Genomic DNA, 22,194 nt, shown 5'->3' with positions numbered 1-22,194 from the left:
AAACTTGTCCAGCTCTCACTTGAAGGAATTCAGAGAATTGGCAACAACCACACGAGCCGGCAGCCTGTTCCAGAGGATCCCTGTTCTCTGGGAAAAGAACCACTTACTGACATGTAGCCTAGATCTGGCCTTGCACACCTTAAAATTGTGAGAGAAGCAAAATACTACGGATGCTGGAAATACTCAGCAGGTCTGGCAGCATCTGTGGAATTGATGAGAGATCATCGACCTGAAACAGTGGACGAAATTTATTGCTCTGTGAAAAATTTCAGACATCGGATCCATTTCTTATTTTCTGCTTCTCTAGAGTGTAAAGTCCCAGCTCTTTTAGCCTATCTTAATAACTAAGATGCTTCAAACTGGGAAATAATCTAGTGGCCCTCCTCTGCACCCTTTTCAAAGCCTCAATATGAGACGACCAAAATTGGACACGTTCATGTCAATTACAGAGTCACCACTTACAGCATGTTAGGTGTGCCAGCTATTTGGGGCAGAAACAGGTGTGCGATGAACAGTTTGATGTTCCTTTAAGATGTTGTTACCTTGTATACTTAAACCCCTACGATAGTGTCAGCTAATTTTGAAGGTGTTTGAAGAAATTGAAATTCACAAATATGTAAACAGGGGCAGCTTTCAAACCGGGATTTTTTTTTAGTTCATTGATGTAGAGGATTTCACATGCTAAGGTCATAACTAAAATACTCAGCAGGTCAGGTACATTCTGTGGAGAGAGAAGCAGAGTTAACATTTCAGGTCTGTGACCTTTCATCAAACGTTAACTCTGCTTCTCTCTCCAAAGATGCTGCCTGACCTGCTGAGTATTTCCATCACTTTCTGTTCTTATTTCAGATTTCCAGCATCTGCAGTATTTTGCTTTTATATAACTAAAAACCAGATTCACTTTCGCTACTTCCTGATTTAAGTAACAGTATGTTGAGAGTTAAAGCTGCTCCTTCCGTTCCCCTCACAAATTGAGGGCAATTTTTGCCAACACAAATCTGCCAAATAAAAACTTGTAATTATACTTTTTGTTTTAGAATTACAGACAGAATAAGCCCCTGCTACCCTACCAGTGCTTCTATTTTTAGTCTTCGCCACCTGGAGACTGACCTATTTTTTTGTGCATTATGCAGCACAGACAAAACTGTAGCATCATCTTCTTGGTTGTCACTCCAGTTGCCAAAAGATGAGGTGGGATGAGGTAGAACCAACTGCATTAGGGAATTGTTTCACTAATAAATTACCTTTAAAAGCTGTCTTCCTGGGGTTACATTAAATTTACATTTTAAAAGGTTCTTTAAAAAATTGAATTTAATTGAAGAACACTCTGAATTAAAGAAAGATGTATTTGGTTCTTTGTATTTTTGAGATGAGACTTATTTAGCTTTGAAGCTTTACGAAAAAATGTAATACTCAGCTGTAGAGACCAGACATAGGAACAGGAGCAGGACATTCAACCCTTTGACTCTGTGTATTGTAAATTCTATGTAACAAATGGGCCATTTGGTACAACTGGTCCATGCTGGTGTTTATCCTCCACATGAGCCTCCTCCTACCCATCATCATCTAATCCTATCAGCCTAACCTTCTATTCCTTTCTCCCTCGTGTTTATCTAGGTTTCCCTTTAAATGCCTCTATGGTATTTGCCTCAACTACTCTTTGTGGTAGTGGCTTCCACATTCTCACCAGTCTGTGTAAGGAAGTTCCTCCTGAATTCTCTATCAGATTTATTGGTGACTACCATATATTTATAGTCCCCTAGTTTTGAACTACCCTCCAACTTGAAAACACTTTCTCTATTTCTACCCTATCAAGCCCTTTAATAATCTTAAAAGACCTTTATCAGATCACTCCTCAGGCTACTCTTTCCCAAAGAAATGAGCTTTAGCTTGTTCAGTTTTTCCTGATGGATATTACCTCTTTGTTCTGGTAACAATCTTGTAAAATATGTTGTGCCTTCAACATGCTATATCCTGATAATACGGAGACCAGAACTATGTACTGTACTGGTGTGTTCTCGCCAAAGTTCTATGTAAATTTAACATAACTTCTCTGCTTGTCAATTCTATCCTTCTAGAAATGAACCCCAGTGCTTTACTTGCTTTTTTTAATAGCCTTTTTGACAGGTGCCACCATTTTATAGTGATTTGCATATCCAGTTACATCATTGCTGATTTGTGCCTCAACCCCATTTACCAGTCTATGAACCACATCCCATGATAACCTTACCCAACAATAATCTATCTCAAATTTTGTGGGGAGTGAGTTCCAAATTTCCTCTACTCTGTGTGGAAAAGTGTACCCTGACATCATTCCAAAAGATTATTCCCCATTTTTCTGGATTCCCCCACCAGAGTAAGTAGTTTCTCTGAATTTAGCATGCAGGATCCCTTTACTATTTTAAAGACCACTATTAAATCGCCCTCAACCTTGTAAACTCAATAGAATACAACCCATGATTATGCTCATAATTTAACCATTTATGCTTTGATATCTTACTGGCAAATCTGTGCTGTACCCCCCAAGGCCAATGTAACTTCGCCGTGTCCAGAACTAATGCAGTACTCCAGATGGGGTATTCCAACCCCCTTGATATAAAGTCCAACATTCCACTAGTCTTCATGATTACTTTTTGTACATGTGCACTAACTTTTAGTGATTTGTGATCACCATTGTGTTCCTCCATTGCTCTTAGTCTTCCAATTTGTCTTCCTTGGATGACCTCACTCAACATTGACCTCCATCTGTCAAGGTCAATCTGCCTATGTCCCTTTGTAACTTCCTGCTCCCATCTACACAACTACTGCTCACTTAGTGTCATCTGTCATAGATGGATATACAACCCTTTCTTTCTGCCTTCATCCAAGTCATTTTTATATATAGTTAAAAGCTGAGGTCCCAGTGCAGACGCTGGCAGAACCCCGCATCCTGCCAATCTGCGAATGTTCCCTTTTATCCCTATTCTCTGTTTCCTACTTTTCAACCAATTACCAACCCATATCACAAGGTTATCTCCAACTCAGTGTGCTCTCATTATTTTATTCTGAAGCCAAGATTGGGTAAGGACGGGAACAAGCTTGGCTATGGTGCTTGAATAACTTGATAGTGCTCATTAGAGTAAGCTCATTGAGGCTGTGGGCTGGAGTGTGCGTCAGAGAGTTGGAGACCTGTAGTGATACAGACTTGCTTTCTGGACTAATGGTGCCTGGAGAATCATACCCCAGAAAAACAACTGTGCCATATAGATCATGACGGCCCTAAGTTTGATCCATGAGCTATGTTGAATTGGTTGATTTCAGCCAGTGTGGCTGTTGTCTCTATCTCTGGTAGTTGGGGGTGATTCATTGATTTTGGCATCCCTGATAATTGGCATGATGTATTGATCACTGTACCTCTGATAGTTGGGGGTGATACATTGATCACTGTACTCCTGATAATTAAGGTGATACATTAATCTCTGCATTAGGAAAGTGAAAAATTGGCCTAGTTTACTCTCTCGATTGCTATTCAGTGACCCCCGTTCCTCCCCCCCCACCCCCACCCCCCAATCTCTGTGTGCATAGTTCAATATCAGGCGTGGACAGAAACATGCCCCATGATTTAATAACCTGTTAGCCACTCACTGACCCTTGCTCCTGTCGTCAGGCTCTACTCTGGCAACATTGCTTAGCCAAATTTGCTTCAGTGAGATCTATCAAGCTATCCAATTGTGAGGGAGCACCACAACCAAATTCAATCCTGTCCTCACCCACTGTCTACCTTCTGACCTTACACGTTGCTTAAAAAGAGTGGAGAAAAGAATGCATTGAGTGAGAATATTTTGAAAATGAACTGTGCTCCTTTCTGATGCTGAACCTTGTGCAGTAGATCAGGTGCAATGTACAGAATCCAAGAATATTTCTATAATTTTGTAAAATTTATTCCAAGGCTACCAGTTTTATTATTTTGATCTTTATGCAGAAATGCTTCTGCAGTCGTGAAGGCTGTTTGTATAGTTTAGATTAAGTGCTACAAGCTGTGCCTGTCTTTGAGATTTTATATAACTCTGTGTATTTTTTAAAAAAAATTATTGTTCAAGGTTATTTAGTGACAAATTTCCTGACTGAAAAGGTGGATGGTTTGACTTACTTGAAGAAGATTTCTTCAGAAGGACATCTGTATAATGGATTTAACTTGATAACTGCAGACTTCAGGTAAGTTCACAAATAATACATGTTGAACAACGCTAGTTTTCAGTACGATTCAATTAAACACAAATGTGTGCAAAAGATGTCTTTTGACTGTTTAGCCCCTCTAACCTCACCACTGCTGTAAATCAGCACAAGGGACTCGTCTGTCTTTCTAAAGACATACCAAGGTGGGATTCAGGTGGGAGGCCCCTTACCAATAATGACAGTAAAGAACTTTTAGTCACACACAAAATTCTGCAAATACTCAACAGGTCTGGCAGCATCTGTGAAGAGAGAAGCAGAGTTAACATTTCAGGTCTGTAACCTTTCATCAGAATAGCACTTTCTGTTTTTATTTCAGATTTCCAGCATCTGCAGTATTTTGCTTTTATTATTATGCTGGAAGTGCTGAACAGGTCTGACAGCATCTGTGGCGAGAGAAACAGTGTTAATATTGCAGGTTGATGACCTCTCATTCTGACTATTTCCAGCCTTTTCTGTTTTCATTTCACATTTCCAGCATCCACAGTATTTTGATTTTAATCGCACATCTGGTTTGGAGATTCAACTATCAGCTTTCTAAGAATAAACCTTTAACCATAATATAGGTATCTGACCACCTGGTCCTCAAAGGCATTACATTCAATGAGCAACAATTTTTCCTAATTGTAACCCTTTCATTGGTAGATCCTTATAAATTGAAAACCATGAGGCAGCTCAGGCTTCCAAAGGTACAGCAAGACTCTGGTGGAAGTTGTCTCCGGACTTGCTGTGTCCTCCACCCCACCTCCCCACACCCCCCAACGCTGCCACCATGCCCTTCTACACCCTGCCTCCCATTCCCTATCCCTTCCCAACAGATGCTGTCAGACCTGTTCAGCACTTCCAGCATAATAATAAAAGCAAAATACTGCAGATGCTGGAAATTCCCTCCAGTCACTCCTCGCCTAATTGCCACCCCCTTATTATCTCCTTGCCCTCTAACCCTGCTTGAAATGAATAATATCCTGCATCTTGACATTCCGTGTCTTATTCTGTTACAACTGTAGGCAATGCTGAGAGGATTACATTATGTGATGCATTAAGAAGAATAAATGGCACTTAAGAACCGGAGTAGGTCATTTAGCCCTAAAGCCTGTTCTACCATTCAATGAGATCATGGCTCAGCAACCAACCCATGATTTTATGCTTACCTCACAGTGCCCTCTTTCAGGAACACTCCTTGTTTTTGACACCCTCTTGATAACCACTCTCCATAATGCCCCACACATGAACATTCACTGTAGAGTCATGCTGGGCAATAGTGCATCTGTTGCAATCGTGTTTAAGCTGCCTTTTTCCGCTAGCAAGCCTTCAGCATGTGACCCCACCAATTGAGATGATTTTCCTGCAGCATTGCTCCCAAGATAATTTTCTGACCTTTGATCACCCCCAAGTTCCCTCTCCCTCCCTTTCTCTTGCATTTTCCTCCCAACTGTTTCCAATGGCTGAAGGGTCGATAACCAGAGGGCACTGATTGAAGGTCATTGGCAAAGAAACCAGAGGCAACATGAAGAAAAACTTTTTTCCCCAATGAGTGGTTAAAAATTGGAATGTACTGCCTGTTTAAGTGATTAGACAGAATCAATATGAGCCTTCAAAAGGGAATTGGATAAATACTTGAAAGAGAACAAATTGCAGGGATATTGGGAAAGAGCTAGGGAATGAGTCTAGCTGGACCACATTTCAAAAGAGCTGGTGCAGACTCAGTGGGCTGAATGGCCTTCTATTCTTTGATCCTTTGTCTTCCTACCCTCTCATTGTTTGTTCCTCTTCCCTTCTCTCCCTCGTCTTCTGCCCCTCTTTCTCCCTTCTTCTCCCTTGTCTCTCCCTCCCTTTCTCTCCTCTCATCTTACCATCTGTCACTTAAGTGCTTTTCATTGGTTTTTAAGCAAACCTTCAGATCTATTGATCTTATCAGCCCCTACTCTGTCAGGAAACTAATGGCTGTGGAAGTGGGCCTTTTGTCTTTCTTCTTTCTCTGGGGAAGCTAGGTCAGACTCCAGCGCAAAGTGACATGCACTCGGTGAGTATAAATCTGAAATAGTGGCCCTGATAGATTAATAGGAAAGGTTGTCTGCTTTCAATTAACTTTTGAGCAAAATACTAAGGATTGGAAAAAAAGACATATATCTTCCTCTGTTTGGTAGTTTGTTGACAAAATTAGTCACAGTATTACCAATTCTACCGTTAACAAATCCATCCTGTGTGAAGTGCTCTTCCTTCATTACCTAAATTTAGAAATCTTGGTATTTCTGCTTTTTAAACTGGGAACATTAATATCAAAATCCTATTTGAAAATCAGTTATGCCCCTCTTCCCTGACCCAGCGAGTTGATCCAAATAAGTCATTGAGCCAACAGACAGGGAAACCCCAGGATTGATGCTTTGTCAGTGCTAAGTTTGCTGATTTTAACCAGGGAGACGGTCGAAGCATTACGGTTACTCCCAACCCCTCTGGGTTAGAGGGGGGAAAGTCCCTTCCGGTTCCTGCTCCCAATCTGTACCCCTACTGGATAAGAACTTATGAATCAAGCTGAGCGCTGATGTTTCCAAAGGTCAGATATCCTGCTAACAATGTTGGTGTTTATATTTGAATAATGGCCCTGTGGTTAAGGTAGTGGAGGGCACAGTGCACATGGAACCGTATCCCAGCAAAGAGTCAGAACAGGAGGACAGTGGAAAAAATTGGTAACAGATAAGTCAGTTACAGAGAATTATAGTTTATTTTATGAATGCTTTTTATTATTTCTTGGTTGTTCTCTCAAAATTCTTTAAACAGTGAACTTTGACAGATTATCAAAAGCAGTGGAAGTAACTGAGTCTCACAGTGTGCATGCACTGAATGCATCAGTACAGGTAAATCAGGGTGCTTCAGTAATCTTGCATTAGTTTAGCTCCTTCACCTTGTCAGACTCCATGGGGCATATTTTCCTGTTCCTCCAGCTCCTGGGACAACTGGTTAAGTTGATGCAGTGAATGTAGAAAAGTCGGACAGGCGTGCACTGTTCCCTGCCCAATTTTCCTGTATTTTTTGAGCCCAATAGACAGGCGGAGGAACTGGATAATCTGCCCCCTTATCTGTTTTAAACCAATCTTACCCAACAAAGTCATCACTTAGTACATAAAACATCAACATAAAGATACAGAGAAACATCTTAATGATATAATTGTTTAGACCTGGTTTTAGCCCAGTGTTGATACTCTTCTCTAAGTATCAATTTAAAAAACTGTATTATGGAGGAAAGTGTCAAGTCAATCTATGAGGCAACAGACAGGGAAAAATTAGTCAGCCCTGTTTTCATTTGAACGCTTCATGTGCTTGTACAAAATTCCTTTCTGTGCAAGTTTTAACTCATTTAAAGACATCAAACACATGAAAGCTGCCAGTTTGTTCTACTTAAGAAGGGTAAAGATTTGAGCATTGCATTATTTTTGGAGCATTGCATTATTTTTGGGGCACAGCCTACAATAGTTCCTAATTTATTAAGTAGATAAATACAGTGGGCTTGTGCTTTGGTGAAGGAATGTGTGCAGAGTATTGCAATTACTGAACTTCTGCAATCGCTGGCGACCGTCTATGACCTTTTCTTCTTGTGTACGGCACTCAAATCCTGTTCCGTTCATCCATCACTACTGACCTTGATGATGCCTATTGGCTCCATATCCCCAATGTACTAAAATCAGCCCTTCCACAGCCTTGTTCCACTTTACCTCTGCAATGTCCTCCAGTCCTGTGTCCCAGCTGTATCCTTTGGTTTTCTGACTCTGGTCTCTTGCACATTTGTAGCACCACCCCCACCTCTTCTGCCACCCATTTCAGCAGTGGGTACAGCTTTCAGCTGTCTCATTCTCACATCTGGAATTCTCTCTATAAACATTCGACCTTGCTGTTTCTCTGCCACTTTCAAAAGCCTCCTGAAAGCCTATTGTGCCTTTGATTGTCTGAACACGGATATTACAGCACAGAAGGAGGCTGATTAGATTCACTTGAACCTATGCTTATGCTCGCTCTTGAAATAAAGCTGTGTGTTCTAATCCATTGCCCTATCCATTTTCCCCATATCCTTTTACATTCTGCCTTTTCAAACAATTTTCCAGTTTGGTTTTAAATGATGGTATAATCTCTTCATCACTATTTGTGGTAAAGCATCCCAAGTTCTAATTACAGCAATGCCAACCCGACTGTCTCATAAATCAGGAGACAAACTCTTGATTTGATTTGATTAAAAAATCATGAATTTTCTTTTCAAACATAAATCAATATAAATTGACAGTTGGTTTCTAAACTTCATCAGTGGCTTACTTAATCTCCAGCAGGTCATATGAAGCTACAGTTAGTCCCTTGGTTTACCTATGGTTATAGAAGCAGACCCAGATATCAAAGATACTCGATCTCCATGCACCCCACCCCCCATTTAATTTTCATCCTGTTTCCATTCCAAATTAAGGCTGATTAACATTCCCATAAGGAAAGGAATCGATTTCCATGCTTGTATATTTGTTAGTTTTGCAGTTTTGGTCATTGGAGAGTGAACTCTGTGCATTGGCTCCCTAGGTTAACATTGTGAAAATTGTCTCCCTTATTCTGTCAGATAATGGAAGACTCAGATTTTGTGGACCCGTGATTCTATTGCTGGGATAGAGTAGTAGATTTTACAAGGTAATCAGAGGAAGCCAAGGTACAGATGTCACTTTCCTACCATGAGAACTGGAAAAGCATCAGGTATAAAAGCACGTTTAGTTGTAAATGGAAACCACTGATAACAGCATCAAGACTCAGGACAAACTAGGTTTCCAGTGCTATTGGATCTCCAGACTATGTGTTGCTTATATGAAAATGGCCATCAATGGCACTCTATCCCCATCAATATAAAAAGCCATATAAACAGATAGAATTTGCTGCTAGAATCTGCATATGAGGCGTAGTTTGCTGTCTGATGCACTGTAAAATGAGATTATCCCAGCATCAAAATCCACAAACACTAAAGGATATTCAAACAGTTAGATTTGTAATATTACCATTGTACTGGGATAAAACAAAGCGTGACCTTGATAAGTAACTCTGCAAATTGTTGTTATTCCCTGAACACACACTCGGTGACTTACTGTTCTGTCCCAGTAAAAGCTCTTTATCCTGACCCTTTCACTTTATGCTGCCACAACAGATCCCAATTGCCCATTTACTGTGGGTTCCTGTGATCTCCACCTCCCAATAAGAGCAACCACTGTTGACTCCCTCACAGCAGAGCACCTGCCCCCAGCGGTAAAATTTCTTCTGATTGGTGGGATAGTTTTAATATGTTCCACAAATTTTCAACATAAGTAGTGCCTCCAGAAGTTAAATAAATATTTTCTAAGTCTCCTACCTGAAAGCAATTATTCATATTTGTGTGAGTAGAAATGTGTTCCCTGAGGAAATCACAAGATTTAAGAGCCCTCTTGCAAGATAACAAAACAGGCTTAATTTTACTGACAAATTGTATCTCCCAATAAAATTGCAAGAATGTCTGTAATTACTCTTTGTGTTAAAAATGTTCTTCAAATTTGTTCTTTTGGTGCTAAACCTCAGTCTGTGCTTTCTTGATTCACCAGTCACTGGAAACAGTCTATCATTGCTTAAACCTTTCAGCGTTGAACTCCTTCCAGTGACTTCCTGTCAGTGCCTCACTCAGCTGAGCTCTCACAGCTTCTTAACTTTCCTCCAGTTTTCTCCAACCTCTCCTTCTATAAACTGGCTTCGATTTTTCAACTGTACAGCACCTTGGGATGTTTACTCGAACATTTGAACATTGGACGATAAAGGATGGAAGCCCAGCTGGTCCATCGAGATAGTCTTATATTATCAAACTGTAATTTCTGCACACCATGACCCCCAGCTACCTCCACCCACCTGCCATGCAATCTGCTGGGACAGGCAAATACCCAGAGAAAGAAACTTAGGCCAATTTTAGAAGTAAATTTTCCTCTCCCAGCACGAAGGTGATCAAGCAAATTTCAGGAGACAATGGTGACTGGGAGACATGTCTCTCTGCCTACCTTCTAGATGCAGTTAAGCTGACCACACTCCAGAATTTGTCCGGCTCCCTTATGAATACTTGCAGTGAATCCGCACTCATGCACATGCCAGCAATTTGATCCAGAGGTCAGTAATTCTCTGCAAACCTAATTTTCGTACATTCATTCTCGGGTTGTGGAGTTACTGGTCTTTTTCCCCATCCCTAGTTGCATAGAGAAGGCTCTCTACTTGAACCACTGATGAGCACTTTGATACAGCTGAGTGTCTTGCTAGGCCACACAAATTGCAGTCAAGAGTCAACCTCAGTGGTGTGGGACTGAAGTCACATAAAGGCCAGACTGGTAAGGATGGCAGGTTTCCTTCACTAAAGGACATAAGTAAATGATTTGGGGTTTTATGACACTACGACAGCGTAATGGCCACTTTTACTGATACTGGCTTTATATTTCCAGATTTCTTGCACTGAATTCAAATTTTCAAACTGCTGCCATAGGATTTGCTCTCATGTTCTCTGGATTATTAGTCCAAGTCTTGGGATTACTAGTCCAGTAACAGAACCACTTCTGATTGTACCCCATAGTTCTAGGTTTATGCAACATATACTCATGTCCAGTTGGTCCCCATGAACATATCTAGCATGAATAGCCTTTCCATATCTAATCCTTTCATTATTTTTAAAGACCTACCTCAAATCTCCTCAAAGTATATGCTTTTCTGGAGCAAAAACCCCTGCACACTAAGTCTATCATGGTAACTGAGGGTCCTTCAATCCACTGACCCTCCTCTGAGCCTTTATCGGGGCCTCTATCTTACCTATCATGTGAGGGAGGCAAAACTGGATCCAGTATTCCAGCTGAAGCCTAACCAGGACCTTGTACAGAGACAGATGTGTATTGTTTTGTACATAATCATGCTGGCCATAGATTCTAATATTATATTTGCTTGTGCAATACTCACATGACGTGTTCAACTTTAAATGTTCATTCACGATAACACCGACTGCTTCTCCGATTCAGCAACCTTAAGCACGCAGTCCTGCATGATGTACACAAACTTGGTATTTCCCCTACCCACGTGTATAAAACTGCATTTTTATATATTAAAGGACTGACCCCCATTGCCAACATCAGCCTGTAATCCAGTTTTCTCATCTAAATTCTTTAAATCCCCACATATCTCTGAAGGATCTGTGGACTTGCAGACTCTGTTAAAGGTGATACATAAATGCAAGTTACTGTTCAAAAACCAGTACTGGGGTACTGCAATTTGCTCCATGCATCAACATAGATTTTTTGTTACATGCTTTGGCTCAATAATGGACAGACATGCATCATGTGCATCACATGTTCAGCAATCCATTCCACGCTGTTGCAAACACCATTAGTTCCGCAACCAGCCAGCCCATCAAGATACTGAATTCTTCATGTGACTTTCAGTGCAAGTTGGATTGATTTTCTGGGAAACTATTTTCTTGATTACACATTACGGGGATGATGTTTATGTCTCTAGTTTCTTTGTGCACCAGTTTCTGGGGCATTGGGGACAGGAAATAGGAACAGAGACCATATCACTGGGTTTCTGCATCCGTTTGCACATAATGAGCATTTGCTAGGTCTGAAGCGATGGGGGCAGTAAGGTTCTGTCTGAAGCAGGCAGAAGGATTCATGTCCTATGTAACTAGCGCAGGAACGATGTCATGACACCTTTCTCGCCATTTTCCAGGGATGCCTCTGGGCGGGAGCCTGTTTTTAAAAATTGTTCCGTGCAAAACAATTGCACATTGGGGATGTTGACCATTTGGTTATTGTCTTTGATGGTAGCCACCTAAATTCCATGAGCAATTTATTCTGCTGAATTTCTTAAATCTCCAGCAGTGCACAGCATCCATCCCTAGTTTACATGTTCCCAAGCTTCGCCCAGTACATCAGTTGAAGCCAGGTTTAACCAGAGGCTGCCAGATGTATGTGAAATATGCCACACCGAGGGTAAACGGTGTTGTTGCGGGGGGGGGGGGGGGAGGTGGGTAGGTGCTGTTGCCATATCGTTTGAAAAAGACCCCAATTAGTAACAGTTGACACTAATCGTTACATGTACCAGGCAGAGCATATATTGTATATTGTTAATGTTCACCTAGACTGTGACAATTCTGAAACTTGTTGCTATCCAAAAACAGCAAGGTCTGAACTCCACAGACAGTCTTGCTACTCTTTTTACCATCAAACTTAAAATAGGGGGTCAACAGAGAAATCTGGAGGATTACACTGTTTGTTGGATGATGGGTTTACTCTGCCAAGTCCTGCTGAGCTCTGGAATTTGTTTTTCAAATTCTGCTTGAATTATTTTGCTTGAAATATTTCAGGGTTTACGTTGCCATTGAGTCATAATTCTTGCTGCCTCGACCAATGCTAATGAAGATGATCAGTAGATTACTTATTTAATGCAGTTTCGAATGATGTACACAAGGAAAAGCTAATGAAGAAAGCTATGTGTGTGATAACAGCTCAAAAAGCTGCACTAATTCTAGCAATGAGCTGAATGAGCTGACATATTTTGGTTCCTTTTATTTGAAACTTTCTGCTTCTCTTTTGTTCCTGCCCACTGTGCTTCATTCTCCAGCTGAGTGGGAAAACAGACAACCTTCTGCTTGGCTTCTGCTGTGTTATTTGGTCACTTGGCTGTATGCCAAAGCACCAGTGACAATCCCAAGTTTTTGTGTGTGTCTTTCTTCTTGTCCCCAACTTACCTCATTTTTGGTGCCCTCCTCCCCACTCCCCCGTCCTGCTCCCAGTGGCCTGGTTGAGCTCAGGATATTGCATGTGAGGAATATAGTGATCACAATCGTGCTGGCAATAGATGCTATTATTATATTTGCTTTTACAATACCCTTGTGGCATTCTTTTTCTCCCATTATGTTATTTCCTTTCCCACCCGACCTCCCATGAAACTTCCTTCATCCTCATCTGTATCATTTTGAGTACTCTGTCCATTCTAGTTCTCAAGAAATAATTCTACTAAATATTCAGAAAGGAAGACATGAATAACATGCCCTCTCCAAACAAAGATATCCCAAGTAAATCAATGATTTTGTGATAAATGAAATGGAATTCCGAGACAGGCTACTCAGGTTCAAAACAAATTAGTCCTCTTTAATAAATGGTATTTATGCCAGAGTATTGAAAGAGAAAAGGGAAAGGATTTGTGAAGTACTATAATGATCATTAAGAAGTAGTCATTAGAAAATGGAGAGGTATGAAAAGATTGTTAACAGGCTCACATGGTGCCTATTACTCAAAGACAGACAGGGGCAACTGCAGACCTATTAATCTTCCATAGATGTTCATCCAAAGTTCTGCTGCCCTCATCATAACTCACACTAAATCCCATGCACTCACCATCCCTGTGCTCGCTGATCTACATTGGCTCCTGGTCCAGCAATGCCTCAATTTTAACATTTTCATCCTTATTTTCAGGGCCCTTGCCCCTAAGTAATCTCCTCCAATCCTACAACTCTCCAAGATTTCTATGCTCCTGTAATTCTATCATCTTGCATATCCTTTATTTTAATCGCGCCACCATTGGCAGTCATGCCTTAAGCTTTTGAGGCCCTAAACTCTGGAAGTTCCTCCCTAAACTCCTCTTTCTTTCTACCTCCCTCTCTCCCTTTAAGATGCTCTTCAAAATCTACCTCTTTCACTAAGCTTTTGTTCACCTGTCCTAATATCTCCTTATGTGGCTTAATGTCAAATTTTGATTGGTTACGCTCCTGTGAAGCATGTTCAGACGTTTTACCATGTTAAAGCCATTGGATAAATGCAAGTTGTTGTTGATCATGTGAAATAAACTTCCTAAGAATAATGGAGGGAAAGGCAAATAAATTAAGAAACAATTGAATGCTACAATGGAGAGACAAGTGTCAGCATCTTTCTCCATGGATGAATTAAATAGGCTGAATGGTTTTGCTCAACCATAATTATCTTGTGATCTGTAAAAAGCAGTACTGGTGTGTGGAAATGCAAGCAGGGGAACCCACATCCAAGTAAGCATTCTTATGATTAATGATTTTCTTAGAGCATGTTAACAACCTTGAATTCATTCCCAATTATTTCATTTATTAGAAAGACTTTTGAAGGCTTCAGAAGGCAATTCTGATTGAAAAGAAACAAGATGTGCATCTATTTTTAAACAATTTAGGTACAGGCACTGAATAAATGACAAAAAGCTATATTTGACTTGAGGAATGATGAATTCGAATAGACTGCAAAATCCTCAATGTTGCAGAAGAGTGTAACCATTAGCTTTAGATTTTTTAGTTTTAGATTTAGAGATACAGCACTGAAACAGGCCCTTCGGCCCACCGAGTCTGTGCCGACCATTAACCACCCATTTATACTAATCCTACACTAATCCCATATTCCTACCACATCCTCACCTGTCCCTATATTCCCCTACCACCTACCTATACTAGTGACAATTTATAATGGCCAATTCATCTAACAACTTGCAAGTCTTTTGGCTGTGGGAGGAAACCGGAGCACCCGGAGGAAACCCAATGCAGACACAGGGAGAACTTGCAAACTCCACACAGGCAGTACCCAGAATTGAACCCGGTTCGCTGGAGCTGTGAGGCTGCAGTGCTAGCCACTATGCCGTCCCACTAGTAGGAATTTGCAAAGAATAAGATGCAGATTGCTGAATTTTTAACTCATTCTCTGAATGCTTATAAAAATGTTTTCCATTTGTGTAAGTGCCTTAAAGAACTTGCTCCAGTAAGTTTCCTTGGATTTTCCCCCCTATCTTCAATATGCTTGAGTTTCAAAGCAGTTATTATGTATTTGGTGTGCATTCATTTTCAGTATTGCATATCATTAAAGCAGAGAAACCCAATAGTTTAAGTTGCATTTGAAATAAGCGGTTACTGCTCCAATACCCAGTGTGCAATATGAAACCTCAGTCAATGCACCCCACCCCTGGGGTTGGCCAGTGCCAGCTGCCAAAACAAGGAAACTGCTGGAATTTGCTGTGAGGTAAATTTATTTCAATTGAAAATGGAAATGGCACCACTATGTCAAAGTTTGGTTGAATAATGCTTCAATTAAGGGCCCTCTGTATTTACATTTTTCCACAAGAATCAAAGAGAATACTATTTTACTCACCACCACAGCCTTTCCCCAAGTGCACTCTTATGAAAATAATGGCAATTAAGGATGAGTCCTCATAAGTCTTGTTGAATGCATAAATTTAATGTTGATTTCATGTTCAGTGGAAATGACTCAGACTGGCAGTCTTTCACACCATATATATCCAAGCACACGACATCTATTGTAAAACTGAGAGTACTTTTGATTAGAAGTACTTCCCCTTTTAATATAAGAAAATAACTGTCTTAACAGAATTTCCTTTGACCTTGTTTAGGAAATAAAAGCATCAATTTTAACACTGCCACAGAGACCATCAAGTAGCGTCACTCTCTCCCTGCCAGACTGCCCTGGTGCCGTTAATTATGGGGTGTGTCTTGCAGCTTTTCCCAACCTGTATTCTAGTTTTCCAGCAATTCCAGAGTGGATCTTGGCTGGTTTGAAGTTGTGGATCCTCGGGCTGAATTTTCCCAACCCACAGGAGATGGGCTGGGAGGTGGGAGGGTTGGAAATATGGCAGTGGAAGGTGTCAGGAAGGGAGCCTGACATCTTTCTACTACCATCGCATATTGCCAGGAGTAGGAACCTTGATGGTGCAGTCACCCATCAGGTGGCCAATTGAGCCACTTAAGTGGCCAATTAATGGCCAATTCCAGCCCCCATGGGCATTTTGCCTGCATCGGGAGGTCCCACACCAGGTGGGGAGACTGCCAGGTAAGCCCTGGCGGCCTCCCAGTGGGTTCCTTTGCTTGGGGCAGCGGTGCCCTGCTTGATGGGCACCCCATGGTGATGGAAGGGTCCCCTGGTGGCAATGGCTTCCAGGTGGCAACGGTGCGATCAGTGCACATCGCCACCCCCACCCCCCTCCACTACCACCACCCTCCCCCACCTACTGATCACCGGGGCCTACCTGCCTGGCTTCCCCCAACCAAACTCCCCACTCTTCGAGCGCGCCTCTCCATTTAGGCGCCCTTTCCCAGGTAATTCAGCCTTAGCAACAGCCACAGCTAGCAGTGGTGCTGCTGAGGATGCCGAGCTGCCTGCCCTGTATTTGAGCCGGCAGCTCTTGGGGGCAGGGCAGCAGCCCTGGTGGCAGTCTGTTAATTGGCCGCTGCCACCAAAATACAGCCCCAGGATCCCTCCGCCTACAGGAGCGGGGTTGACTCCTGCTTTGGGCCCCAGCAGCGGGACTTGACCATCAGTGCAAAAGTTCAGCCTTACATGTTTACAGTGGAACCTCTCTGGAATGACACAGAACAGTTCCCAAATTTTCTGTCATTGGAAGTTGGGTCCAGTGGGAAGGGAGCACCTTCTTGAGAGTCTCCACTGTGGTGATGATATTGATGTTTTAAAAAGAATGTCAAATAAATTTCTACTAAGACAGTTATTTTCTTCTATATAAACAATGGGACTTTGAACCAAAAGGAAACACCTCCACCACACCCCCACAATTCACCTTTTCCTTCACAGTGCAGTGATTTGGAGAAATTGAATATTTTTAATTCTTGTTGGTTTAAGGTCTCTGCCCCATCTTCCACTCCCCATTTATTTTCTCAGCGTTGGGTTAACAGTCATTAATGAAGTATGTGAGGATGTCCCAAGTTGACCGACCTCTTGATTCTCCTCTCTTTTTTTCCCCCTCTCACTTCCACAACCCTCGGACAGACCTGATGAGAGAGGGAATTCATCATGTGGAGAAATGGACATGTTAAGCCTTCACCCTGCTTTCTAGTTGTTCCAAAATTCCCAGTATTCAACTCATATAAATTCTAGAAACATTTTCAATTCTCCAGGCAGTGTCCTGGAAGGAGGAGCATTTGTTCATTCTTGCTTATGTTTCCCACACATAAATCAGGTCTGCAATGTCAAGTGTGCTGTGAGCTAGGCACTGAGCAAAGGCTGGGCATCATGAGGAAAAATAATCATACAATTGTCAAAGCACAGAAGGAGGCCATTCGACCCCTTGTGCCCATGCCAGCTCTCCCTAAGAGCTACTCAGCTAGTCCCACTCTCCCACCCCCCCTTTTCCTCGTAGCCCTGGAATTTTTTTTCTCTGCAGGTGCTTATTCAATTCCCTTTTGGGATTCAACTTTGCTGACGAGCCTGTTATGTGGCACTTTATCAAACGTCTTTTGGAAGTCCATGTACACTTTAACTGCATTACCCTCATCAACCGTTATTTCATCGAAAAACTCAATCAAATTAGTTAAACATGATTTGTTGTTAACAAATCCTTGCTGGCTTTCCTGAATATTCTACAGTTGTCCAAGTGACTGTTAATTTTGTCTTGGATTATTGTTTCTACAAGCTTTCCCACCACTGAGGTTAAATTGACTGGCCTGTAGTTGCTGGGTTGCTGAGTAATCACTGAGGATATCCTCACACACCTTCTTAATGGCTGGCTGAATGTTGTGTGGTATCCAAGAAGTGGGGGAAGGGATGACTTTAGAGAACAAGTGAAACTCAAGTAAAAAGATATTAAATAGAAGGAGATAAAATCACCATAAGCATCATTAAAACTGCTACCATGCAGAACCCTCAATTTTTTTTTGAAAGCAGTCCTTAAGACTCATATATTTAACTTCATATTTTGGGACAACATAATTGTATGTTTGAATGCTCTTGAATGGCTGTTATGGGCTTTTTATGAGTTTGAGCAGAATTTTTCTTGTTTATTTAGGAACAGCTCTGAATCCTCCTCAGTGATTTATTTTGACAAAGATAGTCACTGCAAAGAAAGTTAACATAATACTGATCAGGGAGGGAGGTTCCTGCATGGACAGACAAAGGTCTAATTCAGCTGAGGCCATCATTGATTTTTGTCCAACAAATAACTTCCCCTTAACCGGTTGTATCCAAGCAGCTGAAGTAAATTTAGAGATGAGACCTCCTGGTACTGACTGCCAACTGCACGGGTTAGGACAGTTGTTCTTCTGTAACTTGGAATTCAGTTCAAAGAAAACTTACAGGAAAGTTGATCATCCAAGAGAGTATTTGCATCAAAGGCTCCCTGGACTCTTTTTCAGTGAAGGTTCTCCAACATGCCAGAGTTTAACATGCTGCTGCCTTTTAGCCATTACAGAGAAGCATGTAGCCTGTTTTAAAGAGCTTTGTTTTTTTTAATTTTCCCCTGCTGTGCAATGCACACCTGTACATGTCTTAACAGAAACAGGCACACATTGTAGTGTCAGGCCCAAATCATTACAATAGTTCAACTGTTTCTACAACAAGTTGCAATTATCTTAGCACTTTAACATAGTAAGACATCCCAAGGCACTTACAGGAGTGTTAGCAAGTAAAATTTGACACCGAGCCACGTACGGAGATATTGAGAGAGGTGACTAAAAGCTTGGTCATAGAGGTAAGTTTTGAGGAGCATCTTAAAGAAGAGAGGCAGAGAGATTTAGGGAGGAAATTCCAGAGCTGAGTGCCTGGACAGCTGAAGGCTCGGCCACCAGTGGTGGAGCAATTAAAATTGGAGATGCACGATAGGCCAGAATTTTAGGAGCGCAGAGATCTCTAAGGGTTTTATGAAGCAGCTTACCCTTTTAATGGAGTATAAACTAAGCACAATTGCACTGTTACAATGTTACCCGAGCACATCACCATTTTAGACTTGTAATTCCCTGTGCTTCAATTCAAGGCATGAAAAAATACAATATCTGACTTTAACAATTATGTTTCAGTTAAGTGATAACTAAGGCACATCTATTTGTAATTATATGTGGTAATTCAAGCAAAATATTATTAACTATCTGTTCACCTCTTGGGAGGCAAGTGATGGACTCTTGATACCACTCCTTGATTTACCCACCAGCAGTTTTGTTTGAGCAAGAAATAAAGCACAACATGCGATGACTGAATGTTTCTCCTGCCAGTTATTCTTTTCTGTCTTTTTTATAATGCAGCCAATCTCTAAGGGGCAAGCCTGAATATGAATACTGGTTATTACAGCTATTTCACCTTTTTTATGTCCTTGTTGTGATTCCCAACACTTCATTGTAGCTACTTGAATAGTAGTTGAAAGAAGTGTGGTATTTTTGCTATTTTGATAGTTAATGCTAAAAACAAAAGATAAATGCATGATAGTGAGCACTCTATATTTACATGGAGGGCTTTTGAAAATGCCAAATCAAACCAAAAAGTACTTTAAAAAGAAAAGGAAAATGCTCTGCCTTTCTATGCTATCTTCCTCCTCCTACATTGGGGCAACATTTTTGCTCTGCTCAGCACCTGCTCCCAAGTGGGTGTCTGAGATGCAAGCATAGAATCCTGGGGTTTACCACACCTCGGGGTAATTAATCACCAGCATTAATAGTCTGTTTATGCTGCTCACAACAGTCTGTACCGCTGATGTCATAGGTTAGCAGTGCAGTGAAGCAGATCAGTTAACAGCAGATCAGCAGAAGAGCCACATCAATCTGGAATTTTGGGTGCATTATAATTCAAGATTATAAACCATTGAACTAATGTAATTATATTAACAAGGGAGCCATTGAGTTGGGAGTTGCTATTAGAAGCTATATGCTGTTAGGCACGAAAATTCACTTTACTGTTGGCAAACGTTAAGAAAAAAACAATTCTATGTCAAATAATTCCCCCCAAAACCTCCTTCAGATGTTGTGATTGCATGGTTATGCAATACAAACTGTGTTTGACTATTTTATCCATGTTTTTTTATTCCAATTTAGGTTTCGGTTCCTTTGGAATCATACCTTTTCATGCATGAAATGACTAAAGAATTAAAAAATTTCAAAATCTTTCCAGTGGAAATATTTTTATGCAGTGATTTGTTATGATCTGGAATGCATTGCCTGAAAAGGTGGTGGAAGTAGATCCAGTAGTATTTTTTAGAAGGAAACTGGTTATATACTTGAAAAGGAATAAATTACAGGACTCTATAAATAACAATTTGGAAGAAAAATGAACAGATTTATTTAATGAAAATCCAGTAGTTTAGGCATTTAAAAATTGCTGAAAAAATGTGTTTCAATGAAAGCCAGAAAATGTTGATTTGGAATCAGTTGTCTCCTGCGTGCACATGTGGCCAGCTTTGTGCAGAGGCAGTATCTGTAATGAGATTTGTGAATGCAGATACAGTAAAAGCTTTGTTATCCAGCCTGAAAGGTGCCGGATCATCAAAAGTTCCGGTTAATGAAGAGTTCTACACCGAACTCCGGATCAAAACGCGTCTGATTGCAGGGAGCAAGAATCCCATTATAGTGAATGGGACAAAAACAAGAAATGCTGGATTCACTCAGCAGGTCTGGCAGCATCTGTGGAAAGAGAAGCAGAGTTAACGTTTCGGGTCAGTGACCCTTCTTCGGAACTGGTGAATGGGAAACCAGTCACCGAGGCAAGGTAGCATTTCAATCCGCAGATGACAACCTTAATTCCCGCTGATTTTGGTGGTCCAAGCCAATAGATTGATCAGTCTCCCAACTGGTTTCCTGGTGTCCGACCAGGTTTGGTTCTGGTACCTTTGGATGCCACTTGAGCCCCGCTACCACCAACCGACGCATGGAGAAGGTCGGTCTCGGCCTTGAGGATTCAAGAGATAGAAAGCGGTTTCCTCGTCTCACTCGACCAGGCAGAGGTGTAGCCATGGGTGCTGGTATTGCCCGCCGTGCCTCACCGAGCCCCATCACCCACCATTATCTGCATGGAGGTCGGACCTTCCGTCCCAAAGTTATCGTCGGAGGACCAAAAGGGAGCCAGGGCTCCGCATTGGAAAAGCTGATTTTTAAAATTCTCCCTTAATCCTTCGGGCTCAGTGCACCAATATACCTGCAGTACATTTGAGAGTGCACTTGGGAAGACTCGGCCCGGGAGAGTTTTTGGGTGATTTTGGAAATTCTGAATAAGAGAGCTTTCTGGTTGGTAAAGTGCCAGATAACAAAGTTTTTACCGCACTCTGAAAATTTCCTCATCACTTCAGGGATTATAAAAGACTCAACAGAGCTCAGGATACATATAGCGAACGTAGCCATGATATTCTGCCTACAAATCCCAAGCAACCAAATTCTGTTCACAATTACATTACTTATTTGCCGATTTGTCCTGTTTAATTTTGTGAACCCGGCAGTTTAGAAAGGTCTGTAGTAAGCATTGATAGATTTAGGCGTTATGATTTAGGATTCATCTGTTTGCACCTGCAGCTTGAGATATATGTGCAAAGTAATGGGAGCATCTAGATATGAAAAATCCTGCACGGAGTACCCATGCCCTGTCCACAAACCTTGCTTCCTGTTATCGTGATTTTTGATCTCTCTCTTCTGTTGTAAATTACTTTCTCAACATTTGCCACACAATTTTATTATGTTAATTGTCACAATATAGTCACTGTAGGCACAAAGTGGCACTATTGAGCAAGTTTAAGTGTCTTTCCCAGGTCTAGCCACATCTTTTATATGATAAAATGATCACCAACTGACCAGGAGAAACACCATAGGTAATTTACTCATTGGTTTAAATGTATATGTGAACCCTTTGAGGGTCCATGCTATGCATTGAAGCAGTCCCATTCTGGAGAAGACCATTTGCAGTGAAAATGAACTTATAGGAAGAAAATGACTTGGATTCAGAAGCATATGGAGTGTTCTTAAAGAATGTCATCTGTAGCACATCAGAGAAGGGGCCTTTGGTGACCCTGTGTGCTGTCCTACATATGACTGCACTGGTCTAATGAAATGTATGATGACCAACTGTTCCAAGGTGCTCCAATAATCTCACTCATTCAAAACACCCAAAGAGGTTACGCAGTGTATTAAATTGCACCATATATACTGTTATCATTAACCCTGTGCAAAGCAAGTTAGGTTCTTAGACCAAT

General features: G+C 41.3%; 1 protein-coding gene across 3 annotated transcripts in view; it reads left to right on the top strand.

Annotated features, from left to right (window-relative positions):
- tango2 (transport and golgi organization 2 homolog (Drosophila)) overlaps positions 1 to 22,194 on the top strand; it is a 190,184-nt gene that overhangs the window by 132,062 nt on the left and 35,928 nt on the right. For all 3 annotated transcript variants that reach the window (XM_068054657.1, XM_068054658.1, XM_068054656.1), the window contains exon 5: positions 4,080 to 4,194. In XM_068054657.1, coding sequence (XP_067910758.1) covers positions 4,080 to 4,194 — 115 coding nt within the window. The remainder of the gene's footprint in view (positions 1 to 4,079; positions 4,195 to 22,194) is intronic.

Source organism: Heterodontus francisci, chromosome 23 (assembly GCF_036365525.1).
Source record: "Heterodontus francisci isolate sHetFra1 chromosome 23, sHetFra1.hap1, whole genome shotgun sequence".
Taxonomy (NCBI): Eukaryota; Metazoa; Chordata; class Chondrichthyes; order Heterodontiformes; family Heterodontidae; genus Heterodontus; species Heterodontus francisci.
Note: the sequence above shows the minus strand (reverse complement) of the source record. Positions and strands in the feature narration are given on the sequence as shown.